The 14,642-nt window shown below is 45.1% G+C and overlaps 1 protein-coding gene across 2 annotated transcripts in view; it reads left to right on the top strand.

Moving 5' to 3' along the window:
• The window catches only part of CHCHD6 (coiled-coil-helix-coiled-coil-helix domain containing 6), a 249,918-nt gene that overhangs the window by 14,012 nt on the left and 221,264 nt on the right, over positions 1-14,642 (top strand). For both annotated transcript variants that reach the window (XM_027585264.2, XM_027585263.2), the window contains exons 2-4: positions 6,085-6,205; positions 9,716-9,788; positions 11,817-11,961. In XM_027585264.2, the coding sequence (XP_027441065.1) occupies positions 6,085-6,205; positions 9,716-9,788; positions 11,817-11,961 (339 nt within the window). The remainder of the gene's footprint in view (positions 1-6,084; positions 6,206-9,715; positions 9,789-11,816; positions 11,962-14,642) is intronic.

The raw sequence follows: 14,642 nt of genomic DNA, 5'->3' as shown, positions 1-14,642 counted from the left end.
GCCCTCTGTCTCCTGACCACACAGGATCCTGTCTGGCCACCTCTCATAGCACAGTGACCAGTGGGCCTCTGGCACCGAGCTCCCAGACCCGTCTGGCTCCGGAGGCCCCCATTCTGGTTCTGTTGGTACAGGGAGCATTGCCCAGATGGTGTTTATTCTCGCATGACTACTGTGTGTATATGTATATTTGTTGATTAAAATATTACTTGCTGTATTTTGTAGCAACATTAAAAAATATTACAAATCTCCTACTGCCAACAAGAAGCTTGCCAATGTTTTCCTTAACCCCTCACTCACCAAGTGGTGTGGTTCAGTTGATGCCCCCCGAGGCTGGGCTGAGGAAATCGGAGCCTGTGACTCACCTGTGTAGAACCCCACCAAAACTTCCTTGGTCCTTGGATCAAATTTGGGCTTTTTACATCAGTCTGCTAGGGTTTGTGGTCTTGCCTTTGCCTGCCTCCTTGGCCTGGTCATCTGGTCCCATTTTCCTTCTCACACACTGGCCTTCTGTCAGGCACTTGGATGTGCCAGACTCAGTTGTTCTCAGAGGCTTTGCACGTACTCGGGCCTCTGCTTGGTACTAGATAATTTTCTCCAGGATCTCAACATGTCGGCATGATCAGGGCCTCCTCATTTGGGGCGGGAGTATTAACATTAGTGTCCTCCCCTCTAAGGGGCCTTCCCCAATGCCTATGGCTTCCTGCACCGCCTCCTATGTCCCTGTCACACTGCAATGCTGTGTTTTATTCTTTCCTAGCACTTGTCACCTAACGTGGTTCACTGATCTTTAAGACACATGTTTTAATATCTCTGGAACAGGATATCACATAATAGGCAGAATATTAATTTCATTGGTGTTTTTTGTCTTTCTTCAGGTTATATGAAGATAACTGTGTGATTTACAATTGATGGTGTCTTAGGCTGGATGAAATAGGATTTGTGACATTATTTACTTATTTATTGTCTCTTACTTCCCCTGAGAATGTAAGCTCCATCAAACAGGGACCATGTCTCTTTCACTGCTGTTTTGTTGTTTCTTTTCACTCACAGTTTCTAGAATATTGCTATCACACAATGGATACTTAATAAGCAGATACTTGATGAAGGAAAGTGCATTGTCGTTCTGGTGCCTTTGGCCAGGCTGCTTCCTCTGGTCCCCGTGTGGCTGCACTACGGTGGTCTCTATGTGCAGTGCATGCTCTTCCTGGTCACGTGGCCCTTTTCCACAGTGAGGATTGGGGCATTACCAGCCATGGCTGCCTCTTTCATGCATATCACACATGCCATTGGTGCTTCACCCACACCCATATGGATTCTAGGACCACCCAGTGCTCTCTTCCCTCAGGACACATGCCCCGTACCCTCTGTCCCTCAGAGGACTGGTGCATCTCACCGAGTCTACTTGCAGTTGGAGAGAGGAGGGGAGCGATGCCCTGTGGTGTGCTGGTAAAAGCTTAACAACCAGATTTCTGCCCAAGAAAGGGCCCTTATGTGTAGTATTTGCCAATTTCTGTGGTAGAAATACTCCCCATCATGGCCAATTTCAGGCTACTGTCATGAAGTCAACCAGCTTGCAAAATTACTGAAAATTTAAAAATCAGTTCTTCCAAGCTGGCTTCAGCACACCGTTGGGACACCCAAATCCTCTTTCCCTGTGGCCTGAGTTCATTGTTGAGTGCCAGCTCCATGTCCCCACCTGCCTGGAAGAGCATTCCACCTCAGCCATGCTATCGCCCTACATCCAACCTGGTGTCCCACCTTGGTCCTCTGTGCAGCAAATTTGAGCAAGAAATGGGCGCGCTGTGCTGTGGAGGTACCCCTCCGCTTTCCAATACACTGACTCATTTCAGGTCTTAGTTGCTGCGGCCATAATGAAGGAGGGAGCCAACGGGCTTGTAGGGGCTCTTTCCCTGTTCTCATTTGAGATTTTATATCTACATTCCATCTCATTTGCTGCTCTTTCAAAATAGTCTCTTGATTTCCCTTTTCCTGGCATTCTCAAGTTGTCCCACTAACTACAGATCAGAACTCCTTGTTCTTTTTTTTTTTTTTAAGATTTTATTTATTTATTCGACAGAGAGAGAGACAGCGAGAGAGGGAACACAAGCAGGGGGAGTGGGAGAGGGAGAAGCAGGCTTCCCGCGGAGCAGGGAGCCCGATGCGGGGCTCGATCCCAGGACCCTGAGAAGGCAGATGCTTAACTGACTGAGCCACTCAGGTGCCCCATGGAACTCCTTGTTCTTAACTCTGCATCTCCTTTGTTCCTTACTGAGGCAGTACCAGGCAAAGCCTCTCATTCCATGCCACCACCACTGCTGCTGGTGCCGCAGGCCCTTGTCACTTCATGACCAAGATCCCACTGCCCACTCCATGTGCTCCCTGTAGCACTGCTGAGAACACAGCCTGTGTTCTTTCCTGGCTCTGAAACTTTCAACAATGCTCTGCAATTGTTGGAGCCCTTCTGCCTGACTTTGAAGCTTCTCTCAGTACCGGCTTCATCCAAATCCACCTTTACAACCCACACCTTCCAAAATGAACTTAGGGCTGCAGGCACCCTGCTCTCTGACTACCCGTTCCCCTTTTCTCTGTGCCCCACCTTGTACCATGAGAGACACCCCCTGTCCCCCAATACCCCATAGCGTCTGTTGAATCCTGCTCCCATCCCCAGGAACCCACACAGGTGCACCTTTCATGGGATACCCTGCTTTTGCTGAGTGACATCCTGTCTGGACTGCTCATTTTTGTCTTTTGTTCTCTCTTTTTATTTGTAGCTGTTTTGTTGAGATATGACTCAACATACCATACAACTCACCCATTTAAAGCATATAAGTCAGTGGGTTTTAGAATTTTCACAGGGATGTGTAACTATCATCACAATCATTTATAGAACATTTTCACCAAGCCCAAGGCAACCACTAACCTGCTTTTTGTCTTTAGAAGTTTGCCTATTCTGGACATTTTGAATAAGTGGAATCATATAATGTGTTGCCTTTTGTGTCTGGCTTACTTCCCTTGGCATAATGGTTTCAGGTTCGTGCATTTGGTAGCATGTATTAGTACTTCGTTCTTTTTTACAGCCATATAGTGTTCTGTTGTGTAGATAGACCACATTTTACTTACCTATTAGTCATTTGATGAACATTTGGGTTCTTCCCACTTTTTGGCTATTATGGATAATGCTGATAAGAGCATTCACGTACAAATTTTTGTGTGGATATATTCATTTCTCTTGAGTAGATACCTGGGAGTGGAATTGCTGGATCAAATGGTAACTCTCTGCTTAATGTTTTGAGGAACTTCCAGGCTGTTTTCCACAGTAGTGGTGGAACTTTATATTGCCATCAGCAATGTGTGAGGGCTTTGATTTCTCCATATCCTTGCCAACATTTGTTATTATCTGACTTTTGATTATAGCCTTCCTGGTGGGTATGAAGTGCTATCTATCTCATTGTGGTTTGAATTTGCATTTCTCTTATAAGTAGTGATATTGAGCATCTTTTCATTTGCGTATTGGCCATTTGTATATCTTTCTTGGAGAAATATCTGTTCAGATATTTTTTTGCTCATTTTTAAAATTGGGTTATTTTTCTTTGTATTATTGAGTTGTGGGAATTCTTCATATCCCTTGTCACATGTATGATTTGCAAATATTTTCTCCTATTTTGTAGATTGCCTTTTCACTTGCTTTATTGTGTCTTTTGGTACATAAAACTTTTTACTTTTTTTTTCTTTAAAGATTTTATTTATTTATTTGACACAGACAGAGATAACGAGAGCAGGAACACAAGCAGTGGGAATGGGAGAGGGAGAAGCAGGCTTCCTGCTGAGCAGGAAGCCCAATGCGGGGCTCGATCCCAGGACCCTGGGATCATGACCTGAGCTGAAGGCAGACGCTTAACGACTGAGCCACTTAGGCGCCCAAAACTTTTTACTTTTGATGGAAGTCCAAAATATCTAATTTTCTTTGGTTACTTGTGCTTTTGGTGTCATATCTACAAATCCACTGCCAAAGCTGAGGTCATAAACACTTACCTCTATATTTTCTTTTATTTACCCTTATATTGTTTTAGCTCCTACATTTAGGTCTCTGATCTATTTTGGGTTATTTTGTATAGTGTGAGGTAGCTGTTCAACTTCCTTCTTTTGCATATCGAAATCCAGCTGTACCAGTGTCATTTGTTGGAGAATAAATGAGGGTTCCTTCCCCCATTAAATTGTCTTGACTCCTTGTCAAGCAATTGAATGTAGATATATAGGCTTATTTCTGGATTCCCGATTCTCTTCCACTGCTGCATATGCTTGGTCTTCTCTTGTCCTATATTATTAATTAGCTATTTGATTTGTATTTATTTGAAATACTAGAGGGACTCAGTTGTTATTATTATAATCTTTTGTTGCTAAAAAATGTCCACGGTAAACAGTTACAACACAGAAATGCCCAAAGTGAAAGTCCTGCCCCACCTGCACCTGGACCCCACTTGCAGGACATAACCATCGTGTTTCCTCTGTAGCTTTATAGATGTTCACTTCTGACCAGATACGTGTATTTGTGGATATGCATATATGTGAAAATTCAAATGCACGGCCACATTTGTGAATGTGTACTTGTGCTTACTGACATATTTATATCTGTATGTCTGCGTTTCTACAGTTGCATTTCTCTTTTTACAAAATTGGGCTATACAAAGGGTTCTGTGACTTTAAACATCAGGAGGCTATCCCATACGCCCTTCCATGTCAGTTGTGCGTGTTTTACCTCATTCTTTCTTAATGGCTCCATCATATTTCATAGACGGTATATACCATCATTTCTTCAACCAGTTCCTTATTTATGTTTTTCCTTTTTTTCTTTTTTTCCCTATTCCATTTCTGCTGTGTACATGTGGGAGCACTTTTCTCGGCTGGGTACCTGGAAGTGGAGTTGCTGATCATTGCTTTTGTCTTAAAGTCATTTTTAACGTTTTCCCCTCAACTGTGCTTTATGATGCCTTGCACATATTAGGTACTTAATAAATATTTACTGAAGTGAACTCTTAAGGGTTTTTACTCTGGATTTATCCCTAGCTTGCCATTTCATTTTAGTAAGCTGTTTTATGACACCCTCATGCCTATTTCGCTTCCTCTGAAATGAATGAAAATGTTGGTTATCCAGTCTTCATTAGGTGGAACTGTAGTGGAATGAGTCAAGCAGTGTTGTGATGTCTACTCTGTGTGTGGTGCTGGGGTTATACAAAGAGGAGTGGAAGGTCACCCCAGCCTTTGAGGTGTTTGCAGATCTTTAGGATGAGGCAGGTAGGACATATGGTACTTCCTTAAGAGCACACATGTGTTATGATGGGAGTGAAAAGGAAGGGGAGGATTGATGCTTGCCTTGGGTGCTGTCAGGGAAGGTTCCACAGATGAGGGACACTGAGATGCCCTCAAAGGAAGGGGAAGCTTTGGACTGGTGGAAATGTGCTGGGGCTGGACGGCTGCTGGTGGTTCTCGGCCAAGGAGCAGTGTAATGGATGCAGAGGAGGTGAGGAAAGTGATTCCATGGCGTGCAGGGTGTGTGTGGGGAGCAGTAGGAAACTACTGGAGAGCGAGCAGGGGACCTGCTGTGGTCAGCCTGGAATCCAGACAGGTCTTTGGCACTAATCTGCTAGGCACTGGGCCACCTTGAGAAGTTTTGAATAGAATTATATTCTTGAAGTTGGTTATTTCTGGATTTCTGGAAGAAGGCTTATTTCTGGATTCCCGATTCTCTTCCACTGCTGCATATGCTTGGTCTTCTCCTGTCCTATATTATTAATTAACTATTTGATTTGTATTTATTTGTATTATTGAGTTGTGGGAATTCTTCATATCCCTTGTCACATGTATGATTTGCAAATATTTTCTCCTATTTTGTAGGTTGCCTTTTCACTTGCTTTATTGTGTTTTTTGGTACATAAAACTTTTTACTTTTTTTTTCTTTAAAAAAGGAGGAAGTGGTGTGCTCAGTCAACCGGGGGCATGGATAAAGGGGCATCTTCATTTGTAGAGGTTTCTGTGATATAACTTCTTCCCTCTCCCTCTCTTCCCATCCCTCAATTCTTCCCTTAGCTGTCTGAAAATGTGGTTAACCGCATGAAGGATTCCAGCCAGTCTTGCCAAGCAGGCCAGCCTACTTCCCCTCCTGCCCCTCCACCTTCGACATTTGGCACCTCTAAAGGCCCAGAGAAAGGTATGGCGGTTTGCAGGGATTCTGTGGAGGGCGGGAGTGGGGTGTGAAAGGAATGACAAACAGCCTTCCTGTCAGAACAGATTTGACAGCTAATGTGGCTCCTGTTTGTTTCTGGGTGATGTAAGCAACTCCTTTCTGATAACTGCTTTTCAGGAGAGTGTGGCTTTCATGCATGACAGATGCTGTCTGCTCTGATGAAAGCAGCACATTTAGTCAGAGTGCCTGTGACTGGGGCTAGACTGGTTTCCCTCACTGTTTCAGTTTCTCCATATGTAACAAATGAGGCAAAAGGGCTTGGTAACTCAGGGAAGAAGTTGCTGTTAAGGATCCCTAATAGACACATTGTCATTACTGTTCAGTATGGTTCAAAGAGTGATAGGGATTTATGTGAATTGGGCCAGCTTAAGGGAATTGAGTTGATGACTTGACCGTTGACCTCAGTACCTCGAACCAAACACTCACATCAAGTGGTACTGATCTGGCTCCTGGGACGGTTCACCCTGGGCTTCTAGCAAGGCCTGCCACCCCGTACCTTACAGGGATTCCTCTTCCCGTGCCCATGCCAGGCTCACAACTCATTTGTTCCCTCCTCTGTGGGGTCCATGACAAATTAAGAAATTTGTGCTTTTCTCCAAACAATGACTTTCAGCAAACACAAAAGAATGAAACAATTTAAAAAGGGATATAAGGTACAGAAATATTAAGATATTACAAATAAATTTGGACAGTCTTTGGGGCAGCTGCTACTCTCTTCAATAAATACCTCTTTATGAGAATCTTGGTCTTACCTATCACCTGCAGCTTGACTTTTCTGCCAGTCTTCCTTATTAGGTTGTAAGACGGTAGAAGATATCCCCACCATTCAGTGTTTACTGACTACTGGCCAGGGATCAGGACAAGTACCTCGTGCTGGTGCACAGAGATGTGTAGACAGGGATGCCCCCCCCTTGTGGCACACACGGCTCTAGTTAAGGAGCCAGATGTATAACCCTGTAGGTTACATGTATCACGATGAGGCAACACTAGAAGCATGCCCATGGCTAGGATAGCACAGAGGAGTGACTGGTTATTTTAGGGAGGGGCTTCAAGGGAAGATGATGTTTAAACTGGATTTTGAAAGATAGAGCAATGGTAGATGGGCAGTTCAGGCATGGTAAACAGCGTAAGTATAGTCCCAGAGGTGTGGCGCAGCTTGGCCTGTGTGGGGCCCTGGAAGTGATTTGCTGTCTCTGGAGTACAAAGTATAAGGAAAGGGGAGCGCTTGGGGCAGTGCTCAGGGGCCAGATTACAGACCTCTGCACAGAAGCCAGAGAGCTCTGCCTGCATCCTTAATGGCTGGGGGCTCTAGCCAGGGCTGCTACCAGCTTTCCTCTCTGTATTGTCTGCCTCAGGGCTTCCCGAGCAGTAGAGCAAACTAGTACCAGGTTTGGACCCATCCTGAGATCTTTTTGAATATCTATCAGTGAGGGGGCAAATGAGATTCTTGAAACTCTCACAAGATGCTCTTGTCCTTTAAAAATGGGGTGGCTCTCCACGATATCTCTAGCAACTGACAGGAGCGGTGGGGGGTGGGAGGTTGAAGAGGGCTCTAACTTAACCCAGGACACTTGAATAAACTGGATTAACTGGTAAGAGGGAGAAAGTGATGAGTAAGCAAAGAAGGCCAAAATCTAACATGCACACATCAGCTTTAGCTTCGGAAGATGAAAGAAACACTGGTCTCAGTTTTGGTAAGTTTCAGCAGTTTAAGGAGCAAGAATGGTGGTTCATTTGTCATTTGGTTTTAGTTATAACAAAGTATTTTGCTGTTTAAATGATTGTGAGTTTGAGTTTCTGAATGCTGAAGAATAGTCAGCATAAATGGGCTATCTTGAAGTTGACTAATTTTAAGATATTTTTACTTTTAAAATCAGTGTTTGCTTTCATTTTAGTGATGGAACAAGATTAGAAAAAGAAGTTAAAATTAAATCTTATGTCATACCATACCTCAAAATAAATGTCAGAGGAAAGAAAAGATTTAAATGTATGAATTGAAGCCATAAGAGTACAATGATAATACATATAAGTATAATAAGTAGACTTCCTAAGCACTCCATCAACTCCATCAAGAAACCCTAAATTAAGAAGAAAAGTGGGAAATGTAACTCTAAGGAATTAGACAATTTAGAAAAAAATAAATGAAGAATGAATGATAAACTAGGGAAATGTAACATGACAGAGTATTAACAGTCCTAACATAGAGAGTTCTTAGAGCTCTTTGACAACTCAATAGAAAATGTGTACGAATGGTTGTAAACATTTGATGAGGTTCTCCACTTTGCTAATAGTGAAGGACACACGTTAATGAGTGCTCCCAAGGGGCAGGGAAGTGGGCAGGCTCTTACACACAAGGTGGGAGTGTGGATTAGTGCCACATTCTCTGCCACAGGTAGGTACATTATTTTCCTAGTTATGAAAAAAAAGTTGTATGAAAAGCAAAAGTAAATATGGTAAATTATATCTCAATAAAGCTGTTGTAAGTAAACAAATAAGAACAGAGGGCATTATGTCAGAGTAAAAACTGGGCAGCGGTTTACTATTTTTTATTCCCATTTGAGAACCTGGCATGCTACCCAGGAGCACTTAGGTGTGCCCACCTCGCCAGGTGGCACTGCTGTGCCCATCCTTCTGTGAGAGGTAGTCTGAAAGCATGAAACGTAGGATGAGTACTTTTGGAAGTGCCTCCCTGAAGGGTTGAGTGCTGGAGCCTCTGAGTTCAACGTGCTTTAAAAGGTCTTGGCAGTGGAATAGCAAATCCTCACATGTTCTTTCACAAAGCCTGGTTCTTCTACAGTATTTTTGTGCAGTCCTAGATGCTGCTGCTTTAGAAACCTGTGATGGAGGGGGAGGACATTTGGCCAAGCCACAGAAAAGTGTTGAGCTTTGGCTGAAAGATGGTTTGGGAAGGGTGAAGGCTGTGGAGGAGAGGGGAGTAGCAAAACCTTCAGTGTCACCAAGTGGTGGAGAGACAAGTGGACTGGGTTTGCTTGGAAATCACCAAGTTCATGGCCATCCAAAGGTAGCCCTGTAACAACTTAAGAGCCCATTAAGATTAGAGGTGATGAAGGTCCAGTGATAGATAAAATGTCATTAATATGAGGCATTTGCCACATTCAGGGTTAGAAATCTGTAGAATGGGCTCCTAAGGGAAACATTCAAGGAGCTCCTACTGCCAAAACAGAGACCTTGGAGGCTGTCCTTTGAGCATGAAGCAGAGTAGTAGGTCCTGCAGCCCTTCCGGGCCTGTGTTTGGGAGATGACCTAGAATCCAAGTAGTTGTAGAGTGAGGAGTGATGGATAGGGAACACTGCACTCAAGTAAGACTGGCTGGATCAACGATGTGTTCTGTGTCTGTCCTTGGGGCACATCCATCCAGGGAGGTCCACTCCTGAGCCCTTTCCTGGATGACTGCCATGCCTTTGTGGATCTTAGGCTGCTGCTGACTGGCCTTTTCTTCTCGTCCCTTTGCAGACTCCAAACTGCCCAGGTCTGAGTACGGTGGTGGCCGGCGGTCTTCCAGGATGGAGGAGGATTTCCTCAAGAGGTAAGCCCAAGTATCCATTCACCCTTGGCCCTGTGCTCTGACCAAACGCTCTCTCCTCACCAGGTACCTCCTCCTTGCCTGAAGGCCCAAGGGTTTGTCTCACATATTTTGTCTTATTGAGACTGCACAGGAATCCTATAGTTTAGGTGGCACTGGTCCTAGTTTAAAAATGAAGAAACACCAAAAGTATCCTGGGAGGGTTGAATGCTGATGATCTTAAAAATTCACTTTATTTAAAAAATTTTTTTTTACTTTTTAAAAAATTTTATTTTATCTAAATTCAATTAATTAACATATAGTGTATTATTAGTTTCAGAGGTAGAGTTTAGTGATTCATCATTGCATAGAACACCCAGTGCTCATTACATCACTGAGTGCCCTCTTTAATGCTCATCACCCAGTTACCCCATCCCACCAAAAATTCACTTTAAAAAGCTGGGACTGAGTAGCTGAGTGGCTGGACCTTTTGTGTGTATGCATGCTGGCATATTTTTAAAGATATGGAGAAGAAAAACAACCCTCACAATTCTAACTAGTTGCCTAGATAGACTGGCTCCAGAGTGTTGGTGACTTCCTATTGGCACAGGCCACACTCACAGAGAGCTGGTGACACCTCTGAATACAGACCTCTGTCCCGTCCGCTGAGGCACAGAGGCCCTCAGAATGTGGTGTGCTTCCTGATTGTGCCCCACACTAGTTATGTGACTCTGGAACATCACTGCATTTTTGTAGGCCTCTGAGAAGAGCATAGCTGGAGGACCTCTTTGATGGGGGTATTGTCCTGATTAAACATGTTAATGCATAGGAAGCACTTAAGCCCAGAACCTGGGAGAGTTCTCAGTGAATGTTAATTGTAGTTGTCATTTACTGACTTCCTCTCTACCATTTAGGACCCTGGCCTCTGTAACAGAGGACCCAGTGTGGTAGCTTAGGGGGCCCAGTTCAGCCACAGTGGGTGGCTCCCTCAATTAGGTCAGCCGACCTGGGTGTGTTCCATAGTCATGGACATTGTGGGCTTCAGCCCACATTCTAAGAATTTCCCCTCTCTGATCCTAGGAGGTCTCTTCAAGAATAACTAACCTGAACCTTTTTTTTTTGAACTTCTAAATATTTTAAAAATGTTCAACTAACACATGCTAATGAAAGACTTGGGAAATACATAAAATGAAAAAAATCACCCATAGATTCAGAATAACCCCTGTTAATATTTTGGAGTGTTTCTTTCAAATGTCTTCTTTCCTCTAGTTGAGGGTTATTTTTTTCAAAGTTACATATAATTTTATATCTTGTTATGTTCACATAGTTTTACAATTATTTTCCATTTGTTACACCTGCTTTATAAACATTTTAATTTCTAAAAGTGTTATTTATTGGTCCTCAATTTTTAGATTCAGGCTATTGACAAATCTAAGAATATATTGGTCTAATGATGACATAATGTACCATTGCACAATTGTACCATATGTTCTTTAACTTGACCTTGATGTTGGACATTTAAGTTGTTTGCATTTTTCCACACTATAATAAATAAGTCTTTAAGAGCATCTTGGTACTAATAACCTTTTTCTGTCTTTAGGATTATTTTACTAGGCAGAATGCCCAGAAATGAAGAGTTAAATGTTCTAAACAAAAGACTGCTGTCATCTAAACTGTTCAGGCTTTCAAGTGGAGGCAGAAGGATGTGGGGTTTCCCACCCTGCCTGCCCACTGTGTACCAATGCCTAGCCTGGGATTGAACCTGTGCCCCAAGAATCTCTCATTTGGCCTATGGCTGTCTGATTCCTCATCTGGTGGTCAGGTCTCCTTCTGTTCCTAATCTGTATTGTCCTGGCTGAGAGCATATCACTGTATCCCCTTGCCTTGGGGACGATCACTGATGCCTGAGCCTTTCCCGCTGGCCTCAGAGATCCCCTGGCCCACAGGTCCCCATCCCCTGCCAGCTGAAGTGAGTACGCAAACCTTTTCTTGGCTACCTTCTGCCAGTCAGGCCATCTGCATCTGCTTCCCTCCATTTCTCTTCTGGCACAGGTATAAACAGGAGCAGGCCAAGGTCCAGGATGAGCTATTCCAGGTGGTGACGAGGGAAAGAGAGGCAGCCACAAAGCATAGGAGTGCATCCCTGCAGCAGGGGGAGGGCAACATTGACCAGGAGAAGCAGAAGTCAACCCAGCTGGTGAGTACAGATCTTCCTGAGCTGGCCTTTTGTGCTCCAGCAGAGGTTAGGCCCTGGAGCCTGATCTGTCTGAAGCCCTGGGGCCTGGCTCCACCTTTGTGGAAAGGGTGTCTTTCTGGGGGACCAGGGGCTTGAGTTCTTATAGCCCTAACTCTACCACTGACTTGCTTTGCCATCTCTGGCCTGTATTTTCAGTTTCTGGAGCGCTAGGTTATATGGTGAGGGCTGGATCTTTCAGCAGTCTGGTCCCTCTCTCTGAAAAGTCACAGTTTTAAGTGGTATATGTACCAGGAGGGTGTGAAGGGAGAGTACTAGGGGCTTGAGGGCATGCAATAATGAGATGGAGAACACAATTTTTTAAAGGTAGGCAGTCTGGGTACAAATCCTAGCTCCCTGCTTACTACCTCGTGCCTGTCCTCCAGTGTCTGTGAGCCTTGGTTGAGGATCATGATGTTTGCACATAGGATTGCCCAAGGGATTAGGTGAGATAATAACTGTCCCAGGCTTAGCATGTGCCTGGCAGATTATAAAAAACGTACTGTTATCGCTGTTACTGTTATTAATGCCTTTAATTGATGGGAGACTATTAGTTAGGATTCTTTCTGCTGTGAGTGAAGGCTTTATGTCGTAATCCCAGAAGTCTAGAAATGCCCCAGGCTTGACTAATTCAGCAGCTCACTGGCGTCATGATCCCCATTCTCCTTCTGCTCTGCTATCTTCAGTGTGCCAGGGTGTCCTCAGGCTAGACATTCCTACAGGTCAACGACAGCTGCCTCTGAACTCCGCCAGGTCTTATGCAGATGGGGACACACCCAGCAGAAGAAGAGAAAACTTTCCTGGAAGCCCCCCAGCAGAAGGCCTCTGACGTGGCACTGGCCTGAACTGCACTGGGGGCCCATGGCTCAGCCACTCCTCTGCAGAGGGAACAGGGAGTTCTGACTGGAGCAGGGGCTCTTTTCTAGTCCCACTGGAAAGGGGTGGGCATCCAGATAGAAGTTGGACTGATAGTAATAATTCTCCCAATTCCATTTCCATGTGGGAAAACCCCCACACAGCCTCGAAATTCTCTGACACCAGCTGGGTGTCCTCCAATTCAACTCCATCCTGAGACTCCACAGGGTAAGGGCTCAGGGCACAAGACTGTCCGCTCCCCACACTTCAGATACCTCTCAAGGCCAGGTTGTCATCTGTGCTTCTGGTTGACCGGTTGTGAATCAGAGGTTCCCATGATCCCCTCGTTTGACTGATTTGCTAGAGTGACTCACAGAGCTCAGAGAAACGTTTAACTTACTAAAAGGATGATGAAAGGATTTAACTCAGGAACAGCCAGATGGGAGAGATCCATAGGGCAAGGTATGTGGGGAAAGGGTGCAGAGCTTCCATGTCCTGTGCCAGCACGCCACTACCCCAGAGCCTCTAGGTGCTCGCCTACCTGGAAGCTCTTCAGATCCAGTTGTTTTGGGGTGAAACTGGGGTGAGGCTTCATTACCTAGGCATGACTGGTTCAGTCATTGACTACTAGTGATTGAACGCAACTTCAGCCCCTCTCCCCTCCCTGGAGCTTAGGGGTAGGACTGAAAGTTCCAACCCTCCAACCAGTGGTTGGCTCCACTGGTAACCAGTCCTCATCCTTCCATGCAGTCCAAAAGTCATCTCATTACCATAAAGAAAGATGCCTTTATCCCTCTCATCACTTAGGAAATTCCAAGGGTTTTAGGAGCTCTTTTTTTTTTTTTAAAGATTTTATTTATTTGACAGAGAGAGACACAGCAAGAGAGGGAACACAAGCAGGGGGAGTAGGAGAGGGAGAAGCAGGCTTCCCGTGGAGCAGGGAGCCCGATGCGGAGCTCGATCCCGGGACGCTGGGATCATGACCTGAGCCGAATGCAGATGCTCAACGACTGAGCCACCCAGGTGCCCCAGGTTTTAGGAGCTCTTAACAGTAAAGACTAAATATTTAGTTCTTATTTAAGTCAGGATATCACAGCAAGGAATGGGGGTGGGGTGGGGGTGGGAAGAATGGCTGTAGCAGCATCTAATGTCATCTGCTTCAGAGGCCATGGGCCAGGAGACGAGTAGCAGCCTTGCCCTGCCTTAGGTGGGTGGCCTGGTATACCCTGTGCTGCACAGAAGGAAGTTGCAGACGAGGTGAGATTACCATTTGGGACTGTGCCCTGGGTGGTGGCTGGGAGGACGGCCTCTGCACAGATGTTGAAAGCTGCAGTGGGTACATAACAGATGCTGGTTGAACTAGGCCCTCTGGGAAATATGAACAATACACCCTTGTCACCCTTGGGGAAGACAGACTTAAACCAAAAACTTAGAAAAAGGCCACATCGGTTTCAGTAAGCGTGAAGTGGAGCTAAAGATGATGTGCTTGTGAATGCAAAGGCAGTGGTGTCAACTGCTGGTGGGAGACACAGCTTTGACCTCAGCCTTGAGCAATATGGCTGGGACCCCAGGCTGAGGGAGCAGCTGCGGGGAGATGGGTGGGTATGGAGGAGGTGACAGGACACAGTGAGAGAGGTGAGTGAGGCGTGAAGCCACTTTTTAGAAGACCTTGGGCACCTTGCAGACTTGACCCACAAGATAGCCCTCCGTGACTGAAACCTCGGAAGAATCCCTGGAGACCATGAGGATGGCGATGATGCGATCTGACTGGTGTTTTTAGAATCCTGTGG

This window comes from Zalophus californianus, chromosome 1 (genome assembly GCF_009762305.2).
Source record: "Zalophus californianus isolate mZalCal1 chromosome 1, mZalCal1.pri.v2, whole genome shotgun sequence".
Classification (NCBI taxonomy): Eukaryota; Metazoa; Chordata; class Mammalia; order Carnivora; family Otariidae; genus Zalophus; species Zalophus californianus.
This window is presented reverse-complemented; position numbering and strand designations above follow the sequence as displayed.